This window comes from Brienomyrus brachyistius, chromosome 4 (assembly GCF_023856365.1).
Source record: "Brienomyrus brachyistius isolate T26 chromosome 4, BBRACH_0.4, whole genome shotgun sequence".
NCBI classification, from domain to species: domain Eukaryota; kingdom Metazoa; phylum Chordata; class Actinopteri; order Osteoglossiformes; family Mormyridae; genus Brienomyrus; species Brienomyrus brachyistius.
Window position 1 is genome coordinate 2,772,743 of NC_064536.1, and position 22,566 is coordinate 2,795,308.

General features: G+C 42.4%; 3 protein-coding genes across 3 annotated transcripts; all 3 read left to right on the forward strand.

Moving 5' to 3' along the window:
* The first annotated feature begins 319 nt into the window (after nucleotides 1-319).
* Nucleotides 320-11,245, forward strand: LOC125739787 (uncharacterized). Its single transcript, XM_049010242.1, has 8 exons — nucleotides 320-816; nucleotides 4,606-4,676; nucleotides 4,784-4,892; nucleotides 5,298-6,461; nucleotides 8,472-8,699; nucleotides 8,894-8,979; nucleotides 9,308-9,407; nucleotides 9,507-11,245. The coding sequence occupies exons 1-8, from the start codon at nucleotides 561-563 to the stop codon at nucleotides 10,289-10,291; spliced, it is 2,799 nt and encodes a 932-aa protein (XP_048866199.1). The 5' UTR covers nucleotides 320-560; the 3' UTR covers nucleotides 10,292-11,245.
* Nucleotides 11,246-12,162: 917 nt separating this feature from the next.
* Nucleotides 12,163-15,697, forward strand: LOC125740469 (adult enhancer factor 1-like). Its single transcript, XM_049011672.1, has 4 exons — nucleotides 12,163-12,644; nucleotides 12,754-12,836; nucleotides 12,968-13,076; nucleotides 13,667-15,697. The coding sequence occupies exons 1-4, from the start codon at nucleotides 12,350-12,352 to the stop codon at nucleotides 14,695-14,697; spliced, it is 1,518 nt and encodes a 505-aa protein (XP_048867629.1). The 5' UTR covers nucleotides 12,163-12,349; the 3' UTR covers nucleotides 14,698-15,697.
* Nucleotides 15,698-17,094: 1,397 nt separating this feature from the next.
* LOC125740470 (zinc finger and SCAN domain-containing protein 2-like) lies at nucleotides 17,095-22,135 on the forward strand. Its single transcript, XM_049011673.1, has 4 exons — nucleotides 17,095-17,584; nucleotides 18,969-19,090; nucleotides 19,955-20,093; nucleotides 20,190-22,135. The coding sequence occupies exons 1-4, from the start codon at nucleotides 17,302-17,304 to the stop codon at nucleotides 21,158-21,160; spliced, it is 1,515 nt and encodes a 504-aa protein (XP_048867630.1). The 5' UTR covers nucleotides 17,095-17,301; the 3' UTR covers nucleotides 21,161-22,135.
* Nucleotides 22,136-22,566: the final 431 nt, after the last annotated feature.

The window sequence follows — 22,566 nt, forward strand, 5'->3', positions numbered from 1 at the left end:
GTTGTGTTAAGTCAGATTTTAATATAATTTGTGTACCAGGAAATGCAATATAATTACTACTAATATTAATGGTAATTAATTAGCTTTTTATTTCATTAATTATCTGCCAATAATTAAGACTTACTACAAAGTCATTATCTCTCTTGATTACAAAAACATCTACAGAATATTAAGTTGATCATAAATATTTTAAATATGGAAATTATGAAAACCAGGCCTAAACCTTCGTTTCGTATTGGCTTCTTACTTGAGATCTCATAACCTATGTGCGTTTAGTGTCGAGTAATTAAGGTAATTTTACTACCATTGAGCGCTCCACAGCTTTCCGGAAGTATATCCGCTAGGGTGCTCAGGCGGAATACCAGTACCGTCAACTGGGAAACTAGTTGTTTAACTGTACATGGCATTTGTCTTTCTCTATGTGACAGCCCGAAAAAGGAATATTTTAATGGTAGATCCTCTACAATGTGTTAGTGTTTACTGAAGACGTGATTGTTTGGCAGATACTGAACTACAGCCTCTCTAACGGTACAAAGCGGGCCAGTAATTAGGTGATTAAAATGACCAGTTGCAGCGTTTTTCGCACTCAGATGAGCACCATTATGGATGTACTTGCTAAAGCAGCCGTTTCCGAAATATGCAAGCTTGTCGATGATGGGTACGCGGTGTTACGGTTAGAAATATCGCGGAGTAAGGAGGAGAATCAAACACTGAAAAGAAAATTAAAGATAATGGAACTGATGATCGCACAGGGATGTGTGGCACCAGAAGAGAGTGACTCTGATAAAGCAGCATGTAAGGGCGAATTAACAAGCGGTAAGTTTGTATTATTATCATTATTAACTACTACTGTTATTATTTCATTCAGTTTTATTGTTGTATGTCGTTAGGCAGCCAAAGAAAATGTTTAAATGATCCCGTTGGTTTAAAATTATAATATTGTGCCTACCGAAGTGTGTTAGCTTGGCCATGCACGTCAAAACTTATGCTAAAATCTCCCTAATATTTGCAGCAACCGTCCAATACACTCATGTGTCTTTTGACTCCACCTCTAGCACACCTCATATAGCTAATCAATATGTCATTGACTTTATTTGACTAATCGAATTAACTAATTCGTGAGGTGGCAGTGAAATGTAACAAATACATGGAATTGCAGCCGTGCCCCCAAGAAGAGGATATCAGTAACTTTTTGGAGAAGAGAAGAAATTCTAGCTAGTTTTTTAGTATATATCTGTGTGTGAGTTATGGTTGTGTGCAAAATTATACAGGAGGGAGTTCAGATTATATGGTGCAGAGTGAATGACTATAATGAGAAATATGGTACAAGATATACAACTGTGAGATATACAGGGCGAAAATGATCAGTCAGTGCAGCCAAAACAATGTTCAGTGTGGCCTGGGGGGTTAGTGGTGTAAGGTGCTACTGAGCACATGGACAACTGTGTGGAGGAAGCTGTTCTTCAGCCTGCTGCAGGGACAGTGGAGGCTCCTGTAGGTCCTCCTGGATGGGAGATGGGTGAACAGTGCATGACTGGGCTGAGAAGGGATCCTGCGTGATATGTCACCTGCTGCTTGCGGTGTTTGTGATTAATTTGTGATTAATGGTGGGTGGGTGGGTGGGGAGGTGCTGGGCAGGTTTCACCGCCTGTTGTAGGACTTTCCGTTCCATGGCACCCTGAGATGTGGTTTGTGAGGATGCTCCCACCAGAATGGGGGGGCAGGGGGGGATAATGATAAATCCTTTTTTTTTCGCCATTTGCCTGAAGTACTGTGGAAGATAAAAAAAAAAAAAAAAAAAAAAAAAAAAAAAATTACTATTACTAATTCATTGTCACTCACTGAAATAATTCAAGTTGAGACTTTGTGAGGTAATGTTTCTTCCATAAGCAGAAAGGAAAGAAAGAGAAAGCGACAGTGTCCCCATTTCCAGGTGCTGACACCCCCCACAAAGAAACACGAGTTTATGTACCTTTTCAAAGTTCCCTATAAAGCATATCGATATTATGATTGGCTGCGTCTTCGAAAAACATTTCACCTGTCAAAAAGCTCATTAGCTATAATTGGTTAATACTTTGAGAGGTACATCGATTACAATTGGCTGCTACCTCAAGAGACACATCATTTATACGTAGTTGCCTTGGTCCCCTTAGTTTCCCACCCCGTGATTAACACATGACGTTAACCCCCCCCTGAGCGCACCCTGTTCTGCCTGACCTTCTCATACTTCCTCCCTCATGGGTTGTCTCAAACCCCCCCCCCCCCGAGGCAGGGAACAACCCTGGATGGGGGGGCAGCCCATCGCAGGGCACACTCACACACCATTCACTCACGCATACACACCTATGGGCAATTTAGCAACTCCAATTAGCCTCAGCATGTCTTTGGACCGTGGGGGGAAACCGGAGTACCCGGAGGAAACCCCACGATGACATGGGGAGAACATGCAAACTCTGCACACATGTGACCCAGGCGGAGACTCGAACCCGGTACCCAGAGGTGTGAGGCAACAGTGCTAACCAGTGCACCACCATGCCGCCCCTAGCTAAATATCATCGCTACTAATGTTATGTTAAGCTTGTATGTCCCTTTTGCAACAAACATCTTACAGCTAACCCTAGACCCACTTCCTGTGCGTCCTGCACCCCTCTTGACCTCAGCCAGTTATTCTTGTCTCAACAGACTCCAGATGTACCCACAGGTTTCCTGTCGCCTGTGTCCGTCAGCCCACTTGCCTTATCTGTGACCCAGCCACTTGCGACTAGACCTAGAGTGCGAGTCTCAGAGCAAACCCACACATCCTGCATTCTCAACACACAGCACGTACACGCAATGTTCTTCATGCCTAAGGCCTAAAACACTGACAGCAATCTAAGGCTGCCTCTAATGAATATTTATATGAATTAATCTATCAGCTACTGATTGGTCGATTAATCTCAATTCAGAAATCAAATTGACTGTTTAACTTCGTATAATGAATGCCATCACTGTACGGACATTACTTTCATCCACAGTTCTACAAGCAGATTAGTGGTTTGCCTAAAATATTAATAAGATGTGATTTGTGATGCCCAAAGGTTACTAAATCTGTATAAATTCAGCGTACTCTTATGCTTATTAAATTCAGTTAGTGGAGCACGCCACATGCTACTGTTTTGGTAAATCATTGAAGTGATAAGCAGAGAAGTCGTGGTGAAGAGACGGATCAGCAACCACAACATCTTTTGAAAGAGGAGATATTTTGGTTAGAAAAGACGTTGGTGGTGTGGCGACACTTTTTTGCACATTAAAGTCTGACTCTTTTAAAATAGATTTCATGTTTCAGTTCGCAGTGTTTGGTTTAGGATAACAACGTGGGTCCCAACGAGCCGAGTGCACTCGAACACACACACTGGCACCGTCAATCCACGTAGAATAAGATCAGATTTTAGCCTAAACATTTTCACTTATTCAGTGAAGATTCTAAGGTAGCAGGCAGACAACTTTATGGCTTTAGTAATGAGTGTATTTAGTAGCTAAACAAACAAAAGATATATAAAAAAGCTCTCTATACTAGTGGTAATTTAATAACCCGTATGGTGGTTTTGCCTTTCTGGTGATGCATCATCCAGAATAGCACTTGTGTGTTTTCACTTCCGGCGTTCCTGCATAGCACTACTGCCGCTGCGATATGCCATCAAAGTTTTGCGCAGCGTACGAACCACCTTTTGGCTTTGTGATAATTTGAACTACTCTCATAATTAGGTAGTGATATTAAAGGATACCGTTTTAAAATGAAGCTGTTATAAACAAGCCAGTTGAAATCATAAAGGTAATTTCATGAAAGTAATTTTTAAAAAGATGCGTCAATTTCAAATATTCATGTCGACGCATTTTCAGCGTCGATGTCATAGAGGCAGCTAGAGGAGGTGCGGCCAAGACATTTGATTGGTTGGTCCTGCCTCCTCTAGTTGCTTGGGCCCACCTCCTCTAAATTCTGATTGGTTCAGAGAGATAACCAATCATTTTTCTTTCTGCCCTCAGAACATTTTTGTGTAAGTAAAAATCCCATGAGCTCTCTGATCAGGCCCACCACCAAGGTGCCGTCTGCCAGCTTGATTATGGAGTCTGAGTCATGATAAAGTTTACAGTGATAGGTGATAATGGAGTACAGCAGAGGGCTAATCACGCAGCCTTATGGTGCTCCAGCGTTCAGCATGATGGTGAAGGAGGAGTGCCTGTTGAACAAGGTGTGGGTGAGAGTGATGTGGTGGATGTCATTGAAGGTCACAGCAGCAGAATACCTTGGCACTGTACGAGCGACGTGCACCTTCCCTGCGATCACCATCAGTTATAACATTACTGCCGTTTAAGTTAACGTATTGTGTGTTGCTGGAGAACTACATTTCCCATTGTCCATGTTCAGGAAATGATATTATCAGAAAAGCTTTCATAAAAACTACGTTCTGGATCACTGAAAGAACACGGACACAACCTGTTAGTATGATCTAGCAAAACTTTACGCTATATTTCTGAATATGCATAAATTATTCAAAGAATAGCTGTATGAAGAACTTTTGTGTATCTTTGTATCCCGTTGACTCTTTTTTTACCTTTTATTCACAGGTGATGCCCAGTTCATGGCCACAGTGGAACCCTCATATGCTAACCTTTGGAGAGACGATGATTCAGACTCTGTACGTTCAGGCAGATATTCACGTTTCTGTCTTCGGTGAGGTTGGCTGTCTGGTGAGGTTATACGCCGGGACTGTGCGCATTGAACGCTCCGGTTTCTCTCTTGCAGATCGCAGATCATGGCGGAAGGTTTGAGTTGCAACTTATCAAACAGGAGATACTAGAGGAAGACTTTGGGCAGAGGGACTGTCAGGAAGAACTGAAGATGTATGCGAAAAGTAAGCTTTGAGGAATTAGGTGCAGTAAGTTCATCATGAAGGAATAATACTACTTTTAAAATGTAGTAGAATTAATACACAGGTTTTGTTATGCTTTATAACTTCAGAAAGTTAGATATCCATTGAAGCATATTCAATGTCTTTTTTTTTTTTTTTCTTAACTGACTTTCAAAGTTCCTTAAAAGATGTGTAATAATATTGTTCAAAGCTGTATAGCAGATTTATGGTTCATGCCGTCCTTTATAGTGTAAAGCAGTGCTTCTCAGGACGGTTCACATTTTTACTCTCTCCTAGCTACCTACCGGGAGCTGGGAGGTAGCAAAATTGTGGACTGTGTTGGCATCCCTGAGGACCGGTTTCATAAACATTGGTGTGTAACATTGATCTCCACCTTTCTCACATGAGGTGCTGAGGGGCCTGCAGAAGCTGCTGCAGGTTTGTCTGTCTTGGACACAAAGACTACATCTGCAGAAGATGTAGAGGAGCTTCCTGGACAGCAGAGAAATGGAGCCAGTGTTTGGGAAGGCAGCAGCTCCGGTGACAACCTCAAGGCTGAGCTAGAGAATGGGACCCTGAGCCAGACGCCCCAGCAAACGGGGTCTGAGAAGACCATGGAAAGAGGGAACGCTCTTGCTTATGACTACATCACGTGCGAGAGGCTTGGTCACACGGAAGCTCTGTCTGCTCCGAGATTCTCCGACCAAGGAACCAAGGAGGTAGCTGCCTTCTACACACCAGAACCAACGTCCAAGTGCCAACCTCTTTCCTCTGGCCTGCAGTCGCTTCCTCCACCGTGGAGCGACACTGGAAACTGTACACCTTCTGCAGAAGTGCTTAATGTGAAATTGGGTGAGGCTAGGATGGACACCGATTACTTTAAAGTCGAGACGGACCTGAGTTCTACGTGGGATGAAGAGGGGAGGATGGCCAACATGGAGCATGACCACCAAAAACAACAACAAATGCACAGCGAGTCCTCAGATTGTGTTCCCGCGTATTCCTCAGAGTCTCAGATGGCGGAGAGCGAGGATATAGCAGCTGAGCTGAAATCCAGAACCCCAGGCCTAAATGGATGGGACCCGTATGATAACCAGTTGACTGAAACTGTAAATACCGACAGCAGTGCGGAAGCAAATATGGACAGACTCATTTGTGTATATTGTGGAAAGAGCTTCGCCTGTCAGGATGTCCTTGAAACACACCAGAGAATACATACTGGGGAGAAACCATTCCAGTGCACGCAGTGTGAAAAGAGATTTGCACAGCTGAGCAATCTTATAATACACAAGAGGGTCCACACTGGAGAGAAACCGTACTGCTGTACGTACTGCGGAAAGCAGTTCGCCCAGTCCCGTTATCTCGTGACGCACCAGAGGGTACATACTGGAGAGAAGCCATTTAAGTGCACGCAGTGCGGAAAGCGCTTCGCTCAGTCCAATAATCTTATACGGCACCAAAGTGTCCACACTGGGAGAAAACCCTTCAGGTGCTCGCAGTGCGGAAAGTGCTTCACGACCTCAAGTCACCGGAAACGACACGAAAGTGTGCACTCGGGGAAAAAAACGATGTAACTCAATGGCACGGTGACTTGGATGGATCTTCTCTGCGTTTGGCTACACGGTTTTGGACGTGCTTCATGCAGATTTGCCTAAACCAAAAAAGAAAACGAAAAAAAAACCACACAGTTAGAAAAAAGGAGACTTTTAGATTTACTCTAAAGTAGGAATATCATTGTTTCGAAAATATTAAATACAGACAGATGAGAAATGTGCATTCACTAATATGATGGTATTTTTGTGTAATTGTCTTAGTGAGTTGCACAGCAAGTTCATAATGTCAGAATTCGGGGTTTAACCCCATTCCAGGCTGTGTGTGTAGTTTGCATATTCTGACTGACTTTTCTTATTTCTTCCCTAGTTCAGGGATGTGAATTTAGCTGAACTAGTATTTCTAAGCTGCCCTTGGCGGGTGATTGCGAGCGTGTGCCCACTGTGGTGACCTGGCGTCCCGTCCTGGGCGTACCCATCCTTGTTCTCTATACTTTCTGGGATGGGCTTTAGGTTCACCACAACCCATCACTGAATAAGCAGTTATGCAAGATGGATGGATGAATGACTTTATCTTGACTTACAAGTCATTTTTTAAGGTTGAGGCAAAATCACCTGTAATTATGTGTGGTGCAGCACTGGATTAAAATATTAACTTGAAAAGCACATTGGAAGGTTTTATTATTTGAAGGATGAAATACCTGCAACACGGAAGCAAATTTTAATAAACTGGGTTCATTCATAGCAGTGGCATAGCCAGGATGTGACTTTGGATGTGTCACGGCAACACAAGGGGTGCAGGAACTCAAACACAATAAAGTAACGTGTACCTTTGTAAAGACGAAGCGTCTCTGTCAGCCTGAAAAGATAAGGGATACCCTCCCCCCAGGGTCCCGATGATAAAGGGGAAGTGTGGGATTCGGTCTTGTGAACCGGAGACCCCCTGTACCAAAGAGAAAAAAATCATTTGGCTGTGCAAGCTGTTTGCTTTGAGTGGGATTTCGGCATCCTGGCACACCCATGGCGATGCCCCAGATTCATAATGGAACATAATAAACAATATTATGAATTTTCTTCATCAATGAGATTATTTTGGATAAGATTATATCCATCTTTTGCCCTTATAAGTAGGATTTGTTTACATAAAATCAAATTTGACAGTGGTAAAACATGCAGTTACATAATGCGATACTGTCCCTTCCTAGTAAAACTAATACGTGTCATATCGCTCAGATCAAAAGACTATCTTTTATGTTCCAGCTTTCGCCACGCATTCTATTAGGACTCCTTAAAATGGGAACAAAACTCTGCAGTACAAACAGTGATCATTCCGGGGGTAATTGTATGGATCAATGATATTTAATTGAACAAAAAAAATTTAATTTAAATCTATTGCTAAATAATTGTTAGATCTCGCAGAGAATAAGGACAAGGACAAACCTTCACCTTAACAGCTTCTGCCCCCAGGCCATCGCCCTCCTAAATAAGTACCCAAGAGAAACGGTCTCATAATCTAAAACCATAATTTATAGACGTTGCTTACACCATACCCAAGTTGTTTGCACATTACATCCATCCATTTATCTATTTATTACTTTATTTTTTCTACATGCTTGCCTTATCATTGCACACCTCCATATATTTTCTTTTACCATATTCCACTTATTTGTCCATGTATCTTTACTTTTGGATGTTTAGTTGTATGTTAAATTTTGATTTTGTCATGGTACCACCCGCATCAAAAGAAATTCCTTATTGTTCTCTGTACTTGGTGAATAAAAAATTAGGTATTCTGTATGACAGTAGTTAAGCAATTTTAGGTATGTTTTCACGAAAATTTGCCGCTTATTCTAGGTTATTTACGGTAATACTTAACATCAGCTTCCGGAAGTATAATCCCGGTTATTTAGCAGAACGCCGTCTTTTGCCACGGTGTTGTACGACATATGGTTAAATCGAGCACGATCTGTGTGTCATTTATTTAGTTATTTCATAGGGTAGGTACAGATCTTCAAAATATCGAAGTACTGACCGCAGGACATCACGATGTCGACCAGTGTTGGTTTTCAAACACAGATAACCTCCATCATGGAGGTGTTAACTAAAGCGGCTGTGGCTGAAATTTGCAAACTTGTGGATGAAGGCTACGCAGTGCTGCAGCTGGAGATATCCAGAAGTCGGCAGGAAAACGAAATTCTTAAACAAAAACTGTCGATACAGATGATGGCGACGGGGGCTGCCCAGGAGAGACCCGCAAACGGTAACCCTTCCTCCTCATTGTGTGCCAGAGGGCATAGAAACGTCAAAGTTCACGATCAAAGGAGCATCCCTTTTCATTTCTGATTTCCATTATAACGGATATATAATATGTTAACACCGCACCGTTTTAATTAAGTCAAAACTCTCTCTATTGCCTTTAATTCTATATGTTTTCTGCTGCTGTATTTATTTCAGAAAACATTATTCCCAGCTCCGCTGGAATTTTTGGGAAACCACTGGGTCCCCGCTGGAGAGACGGCACTGCTCCGGTCCTGGATAGGGTACTGTTACCAAGCGGGTTTGGGTTCAAGCAGAGAGATATCTGTGTACTGTTTCATTGTAGTTTGTTTAGATTTGATAAACTTTATTGATCCCTGGGGGAGCTATTTGGAAAATGCCCTCTCCAGTTAGACTGGTAATGTTACATATATAATAAAGTGATACTGATACAACATTACCTGGCTCAAAAGGTTCTGTTTCTTCTTATATACTTAGAATCATTTATATATGTGAATGCTGGACATTTGTGTTATGATTTTATTTGTATCCTATATGAACTCTCTTGTTTCTACAACATTATTATGTCTAATGGTTGCGGTTTTATTTTAGGTTTCTGACATTGATGAGGAACAGCCCAATTTGCTGCTCGTAAAAGAAGAGGATTTGGCAAGCGCCGACTCACTGAGAGAGCTGAACGTCATTGAAGAGAGTAGGCCTATGTCAGCAATGCTAGCCCTTAAACCGTCGGCAAGGTTGCAGTTTAGCAGTTGATGCATTTGTTTTTTGTCGTGTGCACCCTTCCCTCCAGGTTTCGCGGAGCTTGAGGCTGCGGAAAAGCCCGGCAAAGCAGACGCCGTGATTGGCACAGCAGAAGACATGAAGGGACTTGGTGCGTGGGACGACGGGGGGCTTGGCGCCGCCCTCAAGGCGGAGGTGGGAGCGGAGCTTGACGACCACGAACTCCACCGCTGTAGGCCGGGTCTCAGTGCAGAAAGACGGAGCCTTCCGGAATCTGAGGTTTCCATGTTTGACAAACCTGCTCTAGAAATGTGCTATGCAGAAAATTCCGGATTGGAACAGGAGGATCCGGCTAGCTCAGAAGGCGACTTGGAACTTTTCTCAGCTGACACAGTGCTTCCTCACTTAGGACCTTTCAACAAACCCCTGTGGTTTACGGACCAGAATGCCGACTTGCGGAAAAAACGCTACGATTGCGACTACTGTCAGAAGAGTTTCAGCTCTTCGCAAAGTCTTGAGGTGCACCTGAGGGTACACACCGGCGAGAAGCCGTTTAAATGTGCGCAGTGTGGGAAAAGATTTGCCCAGTTATGCAACCTCATAACACATAGGAGGGTTCACACCGGGGAGAAACCGTTTCATTGCGCCGAATGCGGCAAGCGATTTGCCGATCCAGGTTACCTTAAAAGACACCAGAGCGTTCACACTGGCGAGAAACCGTTCATCTGCCAGGAGTGTGGGAGAAGTTTCTCATTCTCCAGTAACCTGGCAAGGCACCGCAGTCTTCACGCTAGAAAAGACCCGTTAAACTGTAAACGTGGTGCGAAGAAATTTATTTCTACAAGTCACACATAAGGGAAAGCGCATAACAGAAAAAAAATATTAGCATGATGTTAATGTCACTTAATATCGTCCAGTTAATATTCATCAAAGGCTGTGGATATATGTGAACAGTGTATTTGAGATTTAACTGTATTTCCCCATATTATTTGGTAGATCAGATTTCTAGTTTCAACCTGGACTTAAGCTAACATACCAAATAAGTGCATATGTTATATGTGTAATTTTATAGTATTAAGATCCTGTCCAGGGTGTACCCATATGCTTTGACCTTTGACCCCTGGAATTGGCCTGTGACCCTCCCTAATCTAGATGAGTACGAAGGTGGGTTGTTGGATTGGTAATTTTGCCAAAAAATACGATGTAATATTCAATGATGCTGACCCAAGTCATTTTCAACCAAGTGCAATTATGTCAGGGTGAAAAGCTGCTGCCTTTCCTGTTATGAACTACAACATAATTTCATGGCTGATAGTTTGACATTAATGGCACTAGTTACTGTGTTAATACTGACTGTGTTAATCCATCTTCCATAACCACTGTCTAGTATGGGGTCACACTTAGACTGAATTCAAGCCCATGAGGTACAGACTACAAAGCAGGGTATGCTACCAAAGGTCATGGGTAATGTAAAGGTTGGCAACACTCAGTTATTCTGAAAAATCTTTAGGTCACGGTACTGAAATTCTATGGATGGATGCATCTTTAATACAGGCTTTAAATGATGGGTTTTTGCTTGATACATTTTAATTTGTTTGGCCAGTGGTTTGAAACATTTTATCTGTATTTAACATAAACCTTTTTTTGCTTTTGAAATGCACAAATGTCATAGCCCTGACCTCTTAGATTGGTTTGTGTTTCTGGCTGGTAGGCAGTAGCAGAAATATTACATGTAACTAAATGTAAATCATGTCCCTATGAAAATAAATTTTCAAGTAGGAGTGGTGAGAAAAGTGGGGAATCCAAATATATTTGTGTCTATGCGTTTACATTTTGGGTTAGTCTGGCCTTAGGATTAGGGTTAGGTTTAATATTAAGTTTATGTCCTGGAAAGCTATTTTCCTGCTCAGACACACCTACTAAACCTGGTAATTAGCTAGTGAGCTAAATAAGGTATGTTTGAGCAGAGAAATCTACAAACTTCATTACAGACTGACTTCCCAAGACCGGAATTGGGGAGCCCTGGGGTACAGATTGCATTGGATTTGAGAGAGAGTTAGGGTTAAGATTAGGGTTAGGTTTAGCATTAGGAAAGTGATAAGGTTAGTGTTTAGGATGGTGTTGGCATTACATTTCAAGCTACGTTTATGGTTAGGTTCAGGATTCAATTTATGGGTATGGTTCGGGTATTATAGGTAGGCTTAGATTTCCCATTTGGGCAAGGAATAGGGATATGATTAGGCTTGGGGTTGAAGTCAGGATTAACATTGACATTAGGATGAAGTGTAAAGTTAGGGTGCCACTCATCTGTTGATGAGAATTTCTGTGAGCCATTATAAACATTAAGTCATATCTAGAACATATAATGAAAATATAAAAATATCCTTAGATGTGTGAAAAACGTCATACCTTTGGCATTGTCTGGTTCACATTCTTTTTCCATCAGTGATCTTATGGTTTGACTTTGAAGCATTTGTTCAGCAAAGATATGGCATTGTGTGTGCAAACAGACGTATGAAAATTTGAAGGAATTATATATCCAGTTCTTGTGATATGACACTGAGTGTGTCAAAAGCACGCTCCGTGTTACGACAAGACAGCGTGTTCCTTATTAAAGGTCAGTGTGTATCACTATTATTAATGTGATATTGCAGCTTACAGTACAGTGCGGGTGTTCTAGAGCATGTACGGTAATTTAAAGTCACTTCCTATGGAGTCCGGAAGTAATCTACCCAACACACTGTAATATTACTCCGTTACCAATCGTATAATCCAAAGCTACGTTGTTGAGGGGGCAGCGCAACATCAGTGACTTATTGTTTTTTAAATAGCAATATTATAACATTACTGCTAATATATATACATATATATATATTTTTTTGTAAATCAGGCATTCCCAGGTTTAACTGGACAATGCAAGCAGCCATGCCGAACTGTGCTGCCTTTCAGGCACAACTATCCTCTATAATGGAGGCGTTAACTAAAGCGGCCGTAGCAGAAATTTGCGAGCTGGTAGACGACGGCTACGCCGTGCTACACTTAGAAATATCCCGGAGCCAGGAGGAAAACGAAGCCCTGAAACGGAAGCTGGAGATGATGGAGCTGCGTATGGCCCGGAGATGCGGCACGAAAAGCGGGGAGCTGGGCAGCGCGGTGCACAGTCGCCTGAACGGGATGCTGCCCTGCAGTGAGCCGAGAGCAGCGCGAAGTATGTCTCCAGGCGGCCTGCCTTTCAGATCTAGCAATGGTCTGGTCTTTAACGTAACCTCCTGACACTGACATCGCTTTAAACATCGTTCTCTTTTATTACTTCGCAGAGAAGAGTGTGCTCCAAGGAAAGGAGAAAACATATAACAAACAGTGGACGGTGGACGAAGGAGAGCCTGCGGCCAAGATCAAGGTCAGTAGATGGTCCAACAAAACGCGAGTGCGCTGTAAAATGCACCCATTCATTCAGATAAAAAGTCTTGCTTGTCTGCATAGAATTCTAAATAAGGTCGGGTATGAAATGCATGCAATACTCTGCCACAGCCTGCTGAGAAAGATGACGGAAGAGCCGAACCGATCGTTATTAAAGAAGAGAATCTTTACGAGAGTTTGGAAGACAGCGACCAAGAAAGACGAAAGAGGAGCAGAGAGAGTGAGTGACCAGCGCCGGGATTCCCCCATAATCACCCGTATACGCAGACCCTTCTCGGGTTTTAGGCAACGTCGTAAATGAAGTGTCACGTGGAAGGGAGATGCTGAGATGCTGCACGTGGGATCAGTACCTGTGGCCGCCGCTCGAGGCGAAGTAAATAAACAATATATGTGACCCGTCGCCAGTCGCACTGGTAGAACTTCACCCATAAGACTCATTTCGTGGTGATGGGTCACATATGTGTGATTTAATGGTGCAAGTTCTGTACATTATCTTAAAGAAGTAGGGCGTGTGTTATGGTTAATTACCTGGTAATTAATGAATTTCAGTAAGCAGGCTTATTAACATCATGTCCCTATATTTGTGCTCACAATCAAAGGCAATTTGCTTTGTCTTTCGAATGAGCATTACCTAATAACTTTTCCTCTCACAGTATGTTATTATTCTGCACGTAAATGTCATTTCTGTGTTTAATATGGATTTGATTTTTTAAATTGTCTCAATACCAAACTTCAACAATCCTTTCTGTTCTGTGGGTATTGTTTAATATTCGGTCTCATTTTCTACTCATATTAAACCCTTCCCTCTAGGAGCTGAGGAGCCATGCTCTGATGGTGAAAGTGGATGCTGTATAGATACCCAGACGAAGCTTGCGGAGGATGCAGAGAAGCTCCCTAGACAACAGAGGACCAGAAGTGGTACTTGTGAGGACATCGGACTGGACTCCGTTGTCAAATCGGAACCAGATGATGAAGCTGGAGCCCATCACCCTGGAGGGCTGGAGTGTGATTTCGGCACCCTGCGTCAGAGAGGCAGCCAGCCACAGGCGTTCTTTGCGCAGGCGGCTTCAGAGACGGAAGCTGAGGAACCGGCTTGCTCTTACTCTGTAAAAGCAGCTTCGTCGGATGTCCAGATGGCTGGTTCAGAGGAGCAACCTGCCTCTACGGCGGGGAAAAGCCCCTGTAGTCTCCTGTCTCCTAAGAGATCTGAGGTTGTGATGAAAGATGCAAACATGACGGTCCCCATGGCCGATAGGGCGGAGGGACATTCCACGTGGAGCAAAGAAAGCATGTTGGCATGCGTTTATCCCCAACACGTACAATATGACGATTTTGGGGAAGCACAAGAATTGCAGTCGGACATTCTAACCAGCATGTGTCTCCCACTAGTGAGTGCCAGGAAGAACGCAGTTAATTCAGAGTCGGACATGGGTAATCTAACCACATCAGCAGGAGGTAAGAGTCCACGCAAAGCAGGCACCAGAGAGAAACGCTTCATTTGTGGGTATTGCGGTAAGTGTTTCACTTGTCCGAAGTACCTTCAGACGCACCAGAGGGTTCACACGGGAGAGAAGCCCTACAGCTGCCTGCAGTGCGGGAAGAGATTCGCCCAGTCAGGGTATCTCAAGAAGCACCAGAACGTGCACACCGGAGCAAAACCCTTTGGTTGTAAGCAGTGCGGAAAGAGGTTTGCCGATTCAAGCAATCTCATAAGGCACAGGAGCGTTCACACGGGGGAGAAGCCGTTCATTTGCACTTACTGCGGGGAGAGGTTCGCAGGAAAGCACAACCTCAAAATACACCAACAGAGAAACCATCCGGCTCTTTGGAGCGTGAGATAATACAAGAGCCGGAAAAGGAGGGAATGTTTCTGGTGAATCCACAGAGATTTTGGGGCAGTGCTTTTCAGTCTGGATAAAGGTCTGACGTAGGTGTTGCAATTACGATCGCAATCACAGACTACTGCTCTTTTAGGAATAATACTATAGAAGCAAGAAGAAGTCAGGGCGTAACTTGTGTGATGTTACCTTGATTTGGCTTGGGTGGTAGATTGGTATACCATGCTATTTCGAGTAAAAGATGCCAGGATTTCAAAATACTGAAATAGTGTTGCTTTTGAAAATACTGTCAAAATACTATATACTGTGGTATAATGTCTGGATGGTATGAAGCATAAACACCCCCAAGCCTAATTCATGCATCAAACCCCTGAAACAGTATTTAAAAAAATCCACTCAGTTAGGGTAAGTCAACCCTTCCATTACTGTTCAATGGTACTAAACTATTAATTATTCCATCGTGCGAGATTTTAGCCACTGAAAAAAAAAGGTTAACCCCTCTACTATGTTATATGATGTTTGATGATCACAGCCTCGGTCCTACGTCTCGTCAAAAGGACCACATGATTCTCTTAGCTGCGCAGGAGTAGTGGTATGTTATTTGGTATTGAAGGAAATAGCACCCTCTAGTGGCTCGTAGCCAACATCACTTGAAGTAGTTAGTTTTTCATGCTGTCCGGGCTCAGCTCAAGGTCGGTAGCGCGTGATGTTACATATTTTGTATAAAAGTCTGACAGTTTGACCAGTCTTTACCACATTTTTATATGTACTGAAATGTCCTTTTTGTGTGTAATATCCTGGTATGTGAATCAAGTTAGTAGATTCATTTTCGTTGCATTAAAGTGGTGCGTTGCTTTAACAAATGTTACAAACGATATATTGTCAATATATTGTTGATAATAATATATCGGTCCTGTTCATTTTAATACACTGTAAATTTTATATATACAGTACAGATTCATATTCTTGTGTTGATGCTGATAATTAAATTTGTTGTATTACACTTTCCATAACAAATTATTTGTTGTGTGTGTAATAAAGCGGACTATGAGGTACGTTGCATTGAACAAAAGTAGTGTATCCAGGTAAAAATACTGTATCCAGATTAAGAGTACAGCACATTTATGTAATACCCACATAAAATTTATGTTTGAGAACATTCATTTTTAAAAAAAGTAGGAATCAAACTTCATTTTGATACAAAATACCCTATTTGTGTGAATCAAAATTATCTGCAAAATCCAGCACCAAAGCAAAGCACCAGTGTTTTGTATTTTAAATACAAAAAAAATATACGGTATATACATTTTTTTCATTGCTTAATAAGACACAATACAAACGTGAAACCAAACAAAATACGAAATATTTTTTCTTAAACTTAAATATATCCCAAATACGTGAACACTCGGATAATAGTAAGTCAATCAAATGAAAAAGTAATAATAAACTCATAAATATTTTTTTTTTTGTAATGTAATTGACAAAACTAGTTACCTTTTTGCACTGCAAATGCAAATAACTCAAAAGGTAAAATTTAAAATGGAAAATGTCAATTTAAGACCTTCACTCAGCAACATCTTAAAAACTAACGGAGACGAACAAAGCACGAGTAGCCCTGAATGGAGCTGGTGTTTTTATTCAACACAAGTGATCAATTATTGGCTCTATTGATCATTCATTAAAATGTCAGAAAAAAAACTAAACTTCCTTTTGTGTTCACAAACATTGCACACATGACGTCATCGCACGTACAAAATACAAAAATACTAGTATTTTGGTACAAATAACATAAGTAAGTCAAATAATACATAAATACATACATATTTTAAAAACTTGCATCAGAAATATTGCCAATCCCTGATACTCGTAAACAACCAGTTTGAAATAATAGTTAATGGCCTATTTTAAACACAACCAAGTGCTTTGCTTACTGGAAGTCCGCAGGAGAAAGGCCTCCCGTGCGGGCAGCCGCCGTGACTCTCGCCAGACGTATGGACGGGCCGATGGATGGAGGCATGGAAGGATGCGCTAAATGCATGCGGCAGCAGAGCTGAAGGAGAGCAGCTCGGCAAGTCGGGGTGGTGACGGAGGAGAGCTATCCGGCGGAAAGCATATGTATAAAGAGAGAGAGACCCCTCGCGTTCGTTTCCTTTCTTATTTATTAATAACGGTACAGTTTATTTAACCCCTTAATTGATTGGACAAGTGCACTCCGCCCTGTAACGTTAACAATCTAAACTGTTGTATTTATGTTGTACTTTTTGTTGTATTTTTGAGTTCTGATATAATAACAATAAAAAATTAGAAAATGTCAAAGGCCATAAAAGGCGAACTAGTCAAAGAAAACTATTGACCTCAACAGTTTTCCGCGGACTGGTGCGGAAAGCAACACCGTTCAGCAGTCGATAGGGGACCGGAAGTGGCCTTAACGCGACCGGAAGTGGCGGAGGGAGTTAGGGCTGTGCTAATGCTAACGGTTACATCGATGGGGGCTGCGCTAACACCCAACTAATTTTATAGACTATTCCATTAAACGGCAAAGCAGAACACCCCACCCTCCCCCAAAAAAAGCCAAGCGGACACGGAGATCCCCCGCGAGTAGCAGCCATGACGAGTTGCCTGGCTTTTAACACACAGCTCGCCTCCATCATGGAGGTGCTGGCTAATGCTGCCGTGGCGGAGATCTGCAAACTGGTGGACGACGGCTACGCGGTGCTGCAGTTGGAGATCTCTCGGAGCCAGAAGGAGAACGAAGCCCTGAAGAGGAGGGTACAGATGCTGGAGAGCGGGAGGATGCGGGAGGCCGAGCAGAGGCCGGCCGTGAGAGAGAGGAGGACGCGCCGAAGCGCCGGCTTTCGGATGGGCGACGAGCAGGGCGGAGATGCTGCTGGTAAGGAGAAGACTGACCAGGCTGAATGAAAGCGTGCACACATTCCTATAGCAGCTCAAAAGTGTGTATTAAAGCGTACACACATCCCTATAGCTACTAAAGGTGTGTATTAAAGCTTGCACACATTACTGTAGCTACTAAAATCTATATTAAAGCGTGCACACATTCCTATAGCTACTAAAAGGTGTCTATTAAAGCGTACATGCATTCCTATAGCTACTAAAAGGTGTGTATTAAAGCGTGCACACATTCCTATAGCTACTAAAAGGTGTCTATTAAAGCGTACATGCATTCCTATAGCTACTAAAAGGTGTCTATTAAAGCGTGTACACATTCCTATAGCTGCTAAAAGGTGTGTATTAAAGCGTGCACACATTCCTATAGCTGCTAAAAGGTGTGTATTAAAGCGTGCACACATTCCTATAGTTACTAAAAGGTATGTATTAAAGCGTGCACACATTCCTATAGCTGCTAAAAGGTGTGTATTAAAGCGTGCACACATTTCTATAGCTGCTAAAAGGTGTGTATTAAAGCGTGCACACATTCCTATAGCTGCTAAAAGGTGTGTATTAAAGCGTGCACACATTCCTATAGCTACTAAAAGGTGTGTATTAAAGCGTGCACACATTACTGTAGCTACTAAAAGGTGTGTATTAAAGCGTGCACACATTACTGTAGCTACTAAAAGGTGTGTATTAAAGCGTGCACACATTCCTATAGCTACTAAAAGGTGTATATTAAAGTATGCACACATTACTGTAGCTACTAAAAGGTGTGTATTAAAGCATGCACACATTACTGTAGCTACTAAAAGGTGTGTATTAAAGCGTGCACACATTCCTATAGCTACTAAAAGGTGTATATTAAAGCGTGCACACATTACTGTAGCTACTAAAAGGTGTGTATTAAAGCATGCACACATTACTGTAGCTGCTAAAAGGTGTGTATTAAAGCGTGCACACATTACTGTAGCTACTAAAAGGTGTGTATTAAAGCGTGCACACATTCCTATAGCTACTAAAAGGTGTATATTAAAGCATGCACACATTACTGTAGCTACTAAAAGGTGTGTATTAAAGCATGCACACATTACTGTAGCTGCTAAAAGGTGTGTATTAAAGCGTACACACATTCCTATAGCTGCTAAAAGGTGTGTATTAAAGCGTGCACACATTACTGTAGCTACTAAAAGGTGTGTATTAAAGCGTGCACACATTCCTGTAGCTACTAAAAGGTGTGTATTAAAGCGTGCACACATTCCTATAGCTGCTAAAAGGTGTGTATTGAAGCGTGCACACATTCCTATAGCTACTAAAAGGTGTGTATTAAAGCATGCACACATTCCTATAGCTGCTAAAAGGTGTGTGTTCCTTCTTTTTTCCAGGAGAGAGCCGGTTCTCGAGCATCGACAAACCCTTCAGTGCAGATGTGGATGCTGGTCTGTGGAGGGACAGGGAGGACTCCTCTGATGAGGTTCATGTGTCTTTATCAAGCTGCAAAGAGCAGGTAGAATCACAGGCACCTACACATCGCCTAACCAGCAATCAAGCTTTGCGGTGGTCATTGCTCGGTGTTCTTCTTTAACACTCATACTTAGTATGCTCTCTGTGGTGCTAGAAGGAGTCTGAATGGGTTATGTGAGCATTCCTCTAACAGCAATAGCTACACGCAGAAAAAAATGTAAATTGGCCCAGGGAATGTTTAACAAGTCAGAATGTTTGATACCAGACGAAGAGACACAAACTTAGTTATCTTTAGTGGTTTTTGAGCTCTTGCTATTGGGTTAGCCCCTGACCTGATTAGCGAGTCCTCACTTCTTTTGCGGGTTTCCACTTTCTGAACAGCTTAGTGTTTAAAGCTTTATTTAGGTACCTAATTTGGGGGGGGGGGGGGGGGGGATTTTGTAGTCGTTGAAAAAATTAAGGATGAAATTGAACGGCGTTTTAATTGAGCAATGCTGAAAAGAAATGTTGCATTTTGATGGATAATTTTAGTGGGGATTTTGAAAGAAATAATGACCAGGCATAGGTTAGCAAGAAGAATAAGAAGTATTTTTTCAGTGAAAAAGTTAAATATGACATCTCTGGACATAGAAATGTGCTGAATCTGAAACGTTTGGGGCCAGTTTTCCTCTAGGCAGTGTTGCTATTGCCTAGTAAGCGCAAAGCTTTACTGTACGTTTTTCAGTACCAAACCATGACAGACTGATTATTATTTTGTAATGAATTTATCACTGTATTGTCTAGAGGGAGACCTAGTTTAATATCCCATCTAGAATTTGCAGCAGCATTTCAGAGGTCTGTAACTGTAATAACTATTTAAATATTGACTTGCTTTTTTTATTGTTGTTTTGTGTTTTACTCTGTTTAGAGTAGTAACTTTGTTCCTCGGCAACATGCGGAAAACCTAGAAGAGGAAAAACCAAAATCAGTATGCATTAAGGTGGAGTGCCTCGAAGATGATCTGGAGAATGGAGACCAAGAGGGCGAGCTGAAGATCATTGGGGACAGTAAGTGAACCCTATGACTACCTTTCAGATAGTATTAGTAAGAAATTGTAGTAATGATGATAATAATAACAAGAATGGATCACATTCTTCTTCCAGGCAGGATGGAGGTGTCTGACAATAACAAAAACATTCCCAGCATTTTGACAAAAGCTGTAGCTACCAGAGGCAGGGATGAACCAACTAAGCACAGCAGGAACAGAAATGATGTCTTGAAGGCTAATAACAGCCTCCTCAAGGAAGAACCAGCAAACGAGACCAACAGCCAGCGAACAGGATCTACGCAGGAGGCCGGAAAAATGAACGATCTGGATTATATCATGTATGAGAGCAGCAGTGAGTTGCAGACCTTCAGTTCCCACAGTAATACAGAGGAGGAGGCCGGCGGCCCAGCCTGCAATTTCGAGTCTGAGGACCTGGTAGTTTGTTCTGAATCTCAGCCAGCAAGTGCTCCAGGGAGGGGTGATGCGTTTTCTGAATGGGACAAAGTGGCCATGATGGGAGTGGGGCACACGCAGCATAGCTATTACAGGGAAGATGGTCTACGAGACGAGTTTCCCCTAGGAGAGATGGGCATGTTTACCCCAAACATCCAGATGACCGTGGGAGAGGACATGGCGTCCAAACCCAACATGCCTCCCATCAACGGATGGGTCACTGGGGACGACCGTCTTGTCAAATCGAAAGGCGTCAAGAGCCATCGGCGAGTTGGCACCAGAGGCAAGCTGTTCATCTGCACCTACTGCGGGAAAGGTCTGGCCTGCCTGAAGAACCTGAAGACACATCAGAGGGTCCACACGGGGGAGAAACCCTTCAGCTGTGCCCAGTGCGGCAAGCGCTTTGCCGACTCGAGCAATTTTAAACGGCACCAGAGCGTCCACACGGGGGAGAGGCGCTACTCCTGCACCTACTGTGGGAAGCGCTTCGGCCAGTCGGGCTCGCTCAAGGTCCACCTGAGGGCGCACACGGGACAGAAGCAGTTCATCTGCTCACAGTGTGGCAAGACCTTCATCTCCTCCAGTCACCTCAAGAGACACCTGAGTGTTCACGTCGGTGAGTCTGTGCACTAGCCTAGTGTTTGGGGCGACTCTCCAGTCTGACTTCTTAAACGTTGTCGTTCCCATTGAAAGGAAAACGATGTCTGCATCACCTATCGAAGGATCGTCCAGTAATCCTGTCCCGCCGAATACCTGATAAATGTTTCCATATTATACTGAACAATAAATATATATATATATATATATAGAAGTACATTTTTGATAGAATTTCTAAGCTACTGAACATTAGTATCTGCGTGTATAAATAATGTTTGTAAAGTTTCAGTCTGTTTATCCAAGCCGAGACTTAATGGAAACCATTAATGTTTGAAATTCCGCATCTGTTGTATGGAAGATCTGTTTGGTTTGGTTTGTTTTCCAGCCTGTCCTGTTGGTACTGGACAGCTTTTCTGTTCACGCTGTTTACATCAATACAGTGTGTAGTGAATCATCCAATGTCTTGGCTTAGTTTTAACTTCAAGTCTTTTTTTTTTTGGCTGAGATATTACCGCGAACAATATTTTTTTACAAGATGGTGGATGCTTAAGACCGCTAAAAGCAGGGATTGAGAAGCTACGCCAGACGGGATCTGCTGGTGTACTGAATCAGTTCAAGTACGATACGCGCCGTTTTCATTGGATGAAATTGTGTGTGTTTCTGACCGACCAATACGTGTTGAATACACACAGTGTCCTTAAGAAAGTAGCATTCCCATTCTGCAGTTACATTTCAGACGTTTCCTTGACCGGATTTGCAGTGTCCTTTTATTTAAATTAATTTATCACTGAGACACATTTCTGAGAGCTCGCTTTCATTCGATTATCCATGCCTATGAATTAGTCATTTAGGTTATCGTCTATAGTTAATGTAGGCCTTTTATTTATTTTGTTTATAAGTGTATTTTTTTTGGGGGGGGGAATACACACATTGTGAACAGAGTTGTACCAAGAGAGGCATAGAAAAATTGCCACTCTGACGCTGGGTTTTAATAAAACATCAAGAGAAGGAGTTGAATCTACTTCTTTTCACGCCACTGGAACTCCCAAAACTGTTACTGCAATGCAGTGCGCTCCAGACGTGCCTGCTGAATGTCTAAAGTAAGCATGCTAACAGAAAGGAAAGGCTGTCAAAACGAATACAACGGAGTACTAGGTATCGGGAATTAAGTCAATGATATTTACAATGCAATAGCGACAATTTAAAGACATGCATTGGAATGGAGCAGCTCAAGAATGCCAGTAATTAAGGCTGATGTGCTTTTTACAATGGCCATTGTTACAGGTCATGGTGATTTTCTGTAATTATCAAGACATGCAATCAAAAATAATTGGAAAAGCATCTTCCACACCCATTCTCTGTATAATCACACGTGCTAGCATCTGATGAGATCAAGAATATCGGTTGTAAATTCTAGTAACAGAATATAGAGTTCATTTATA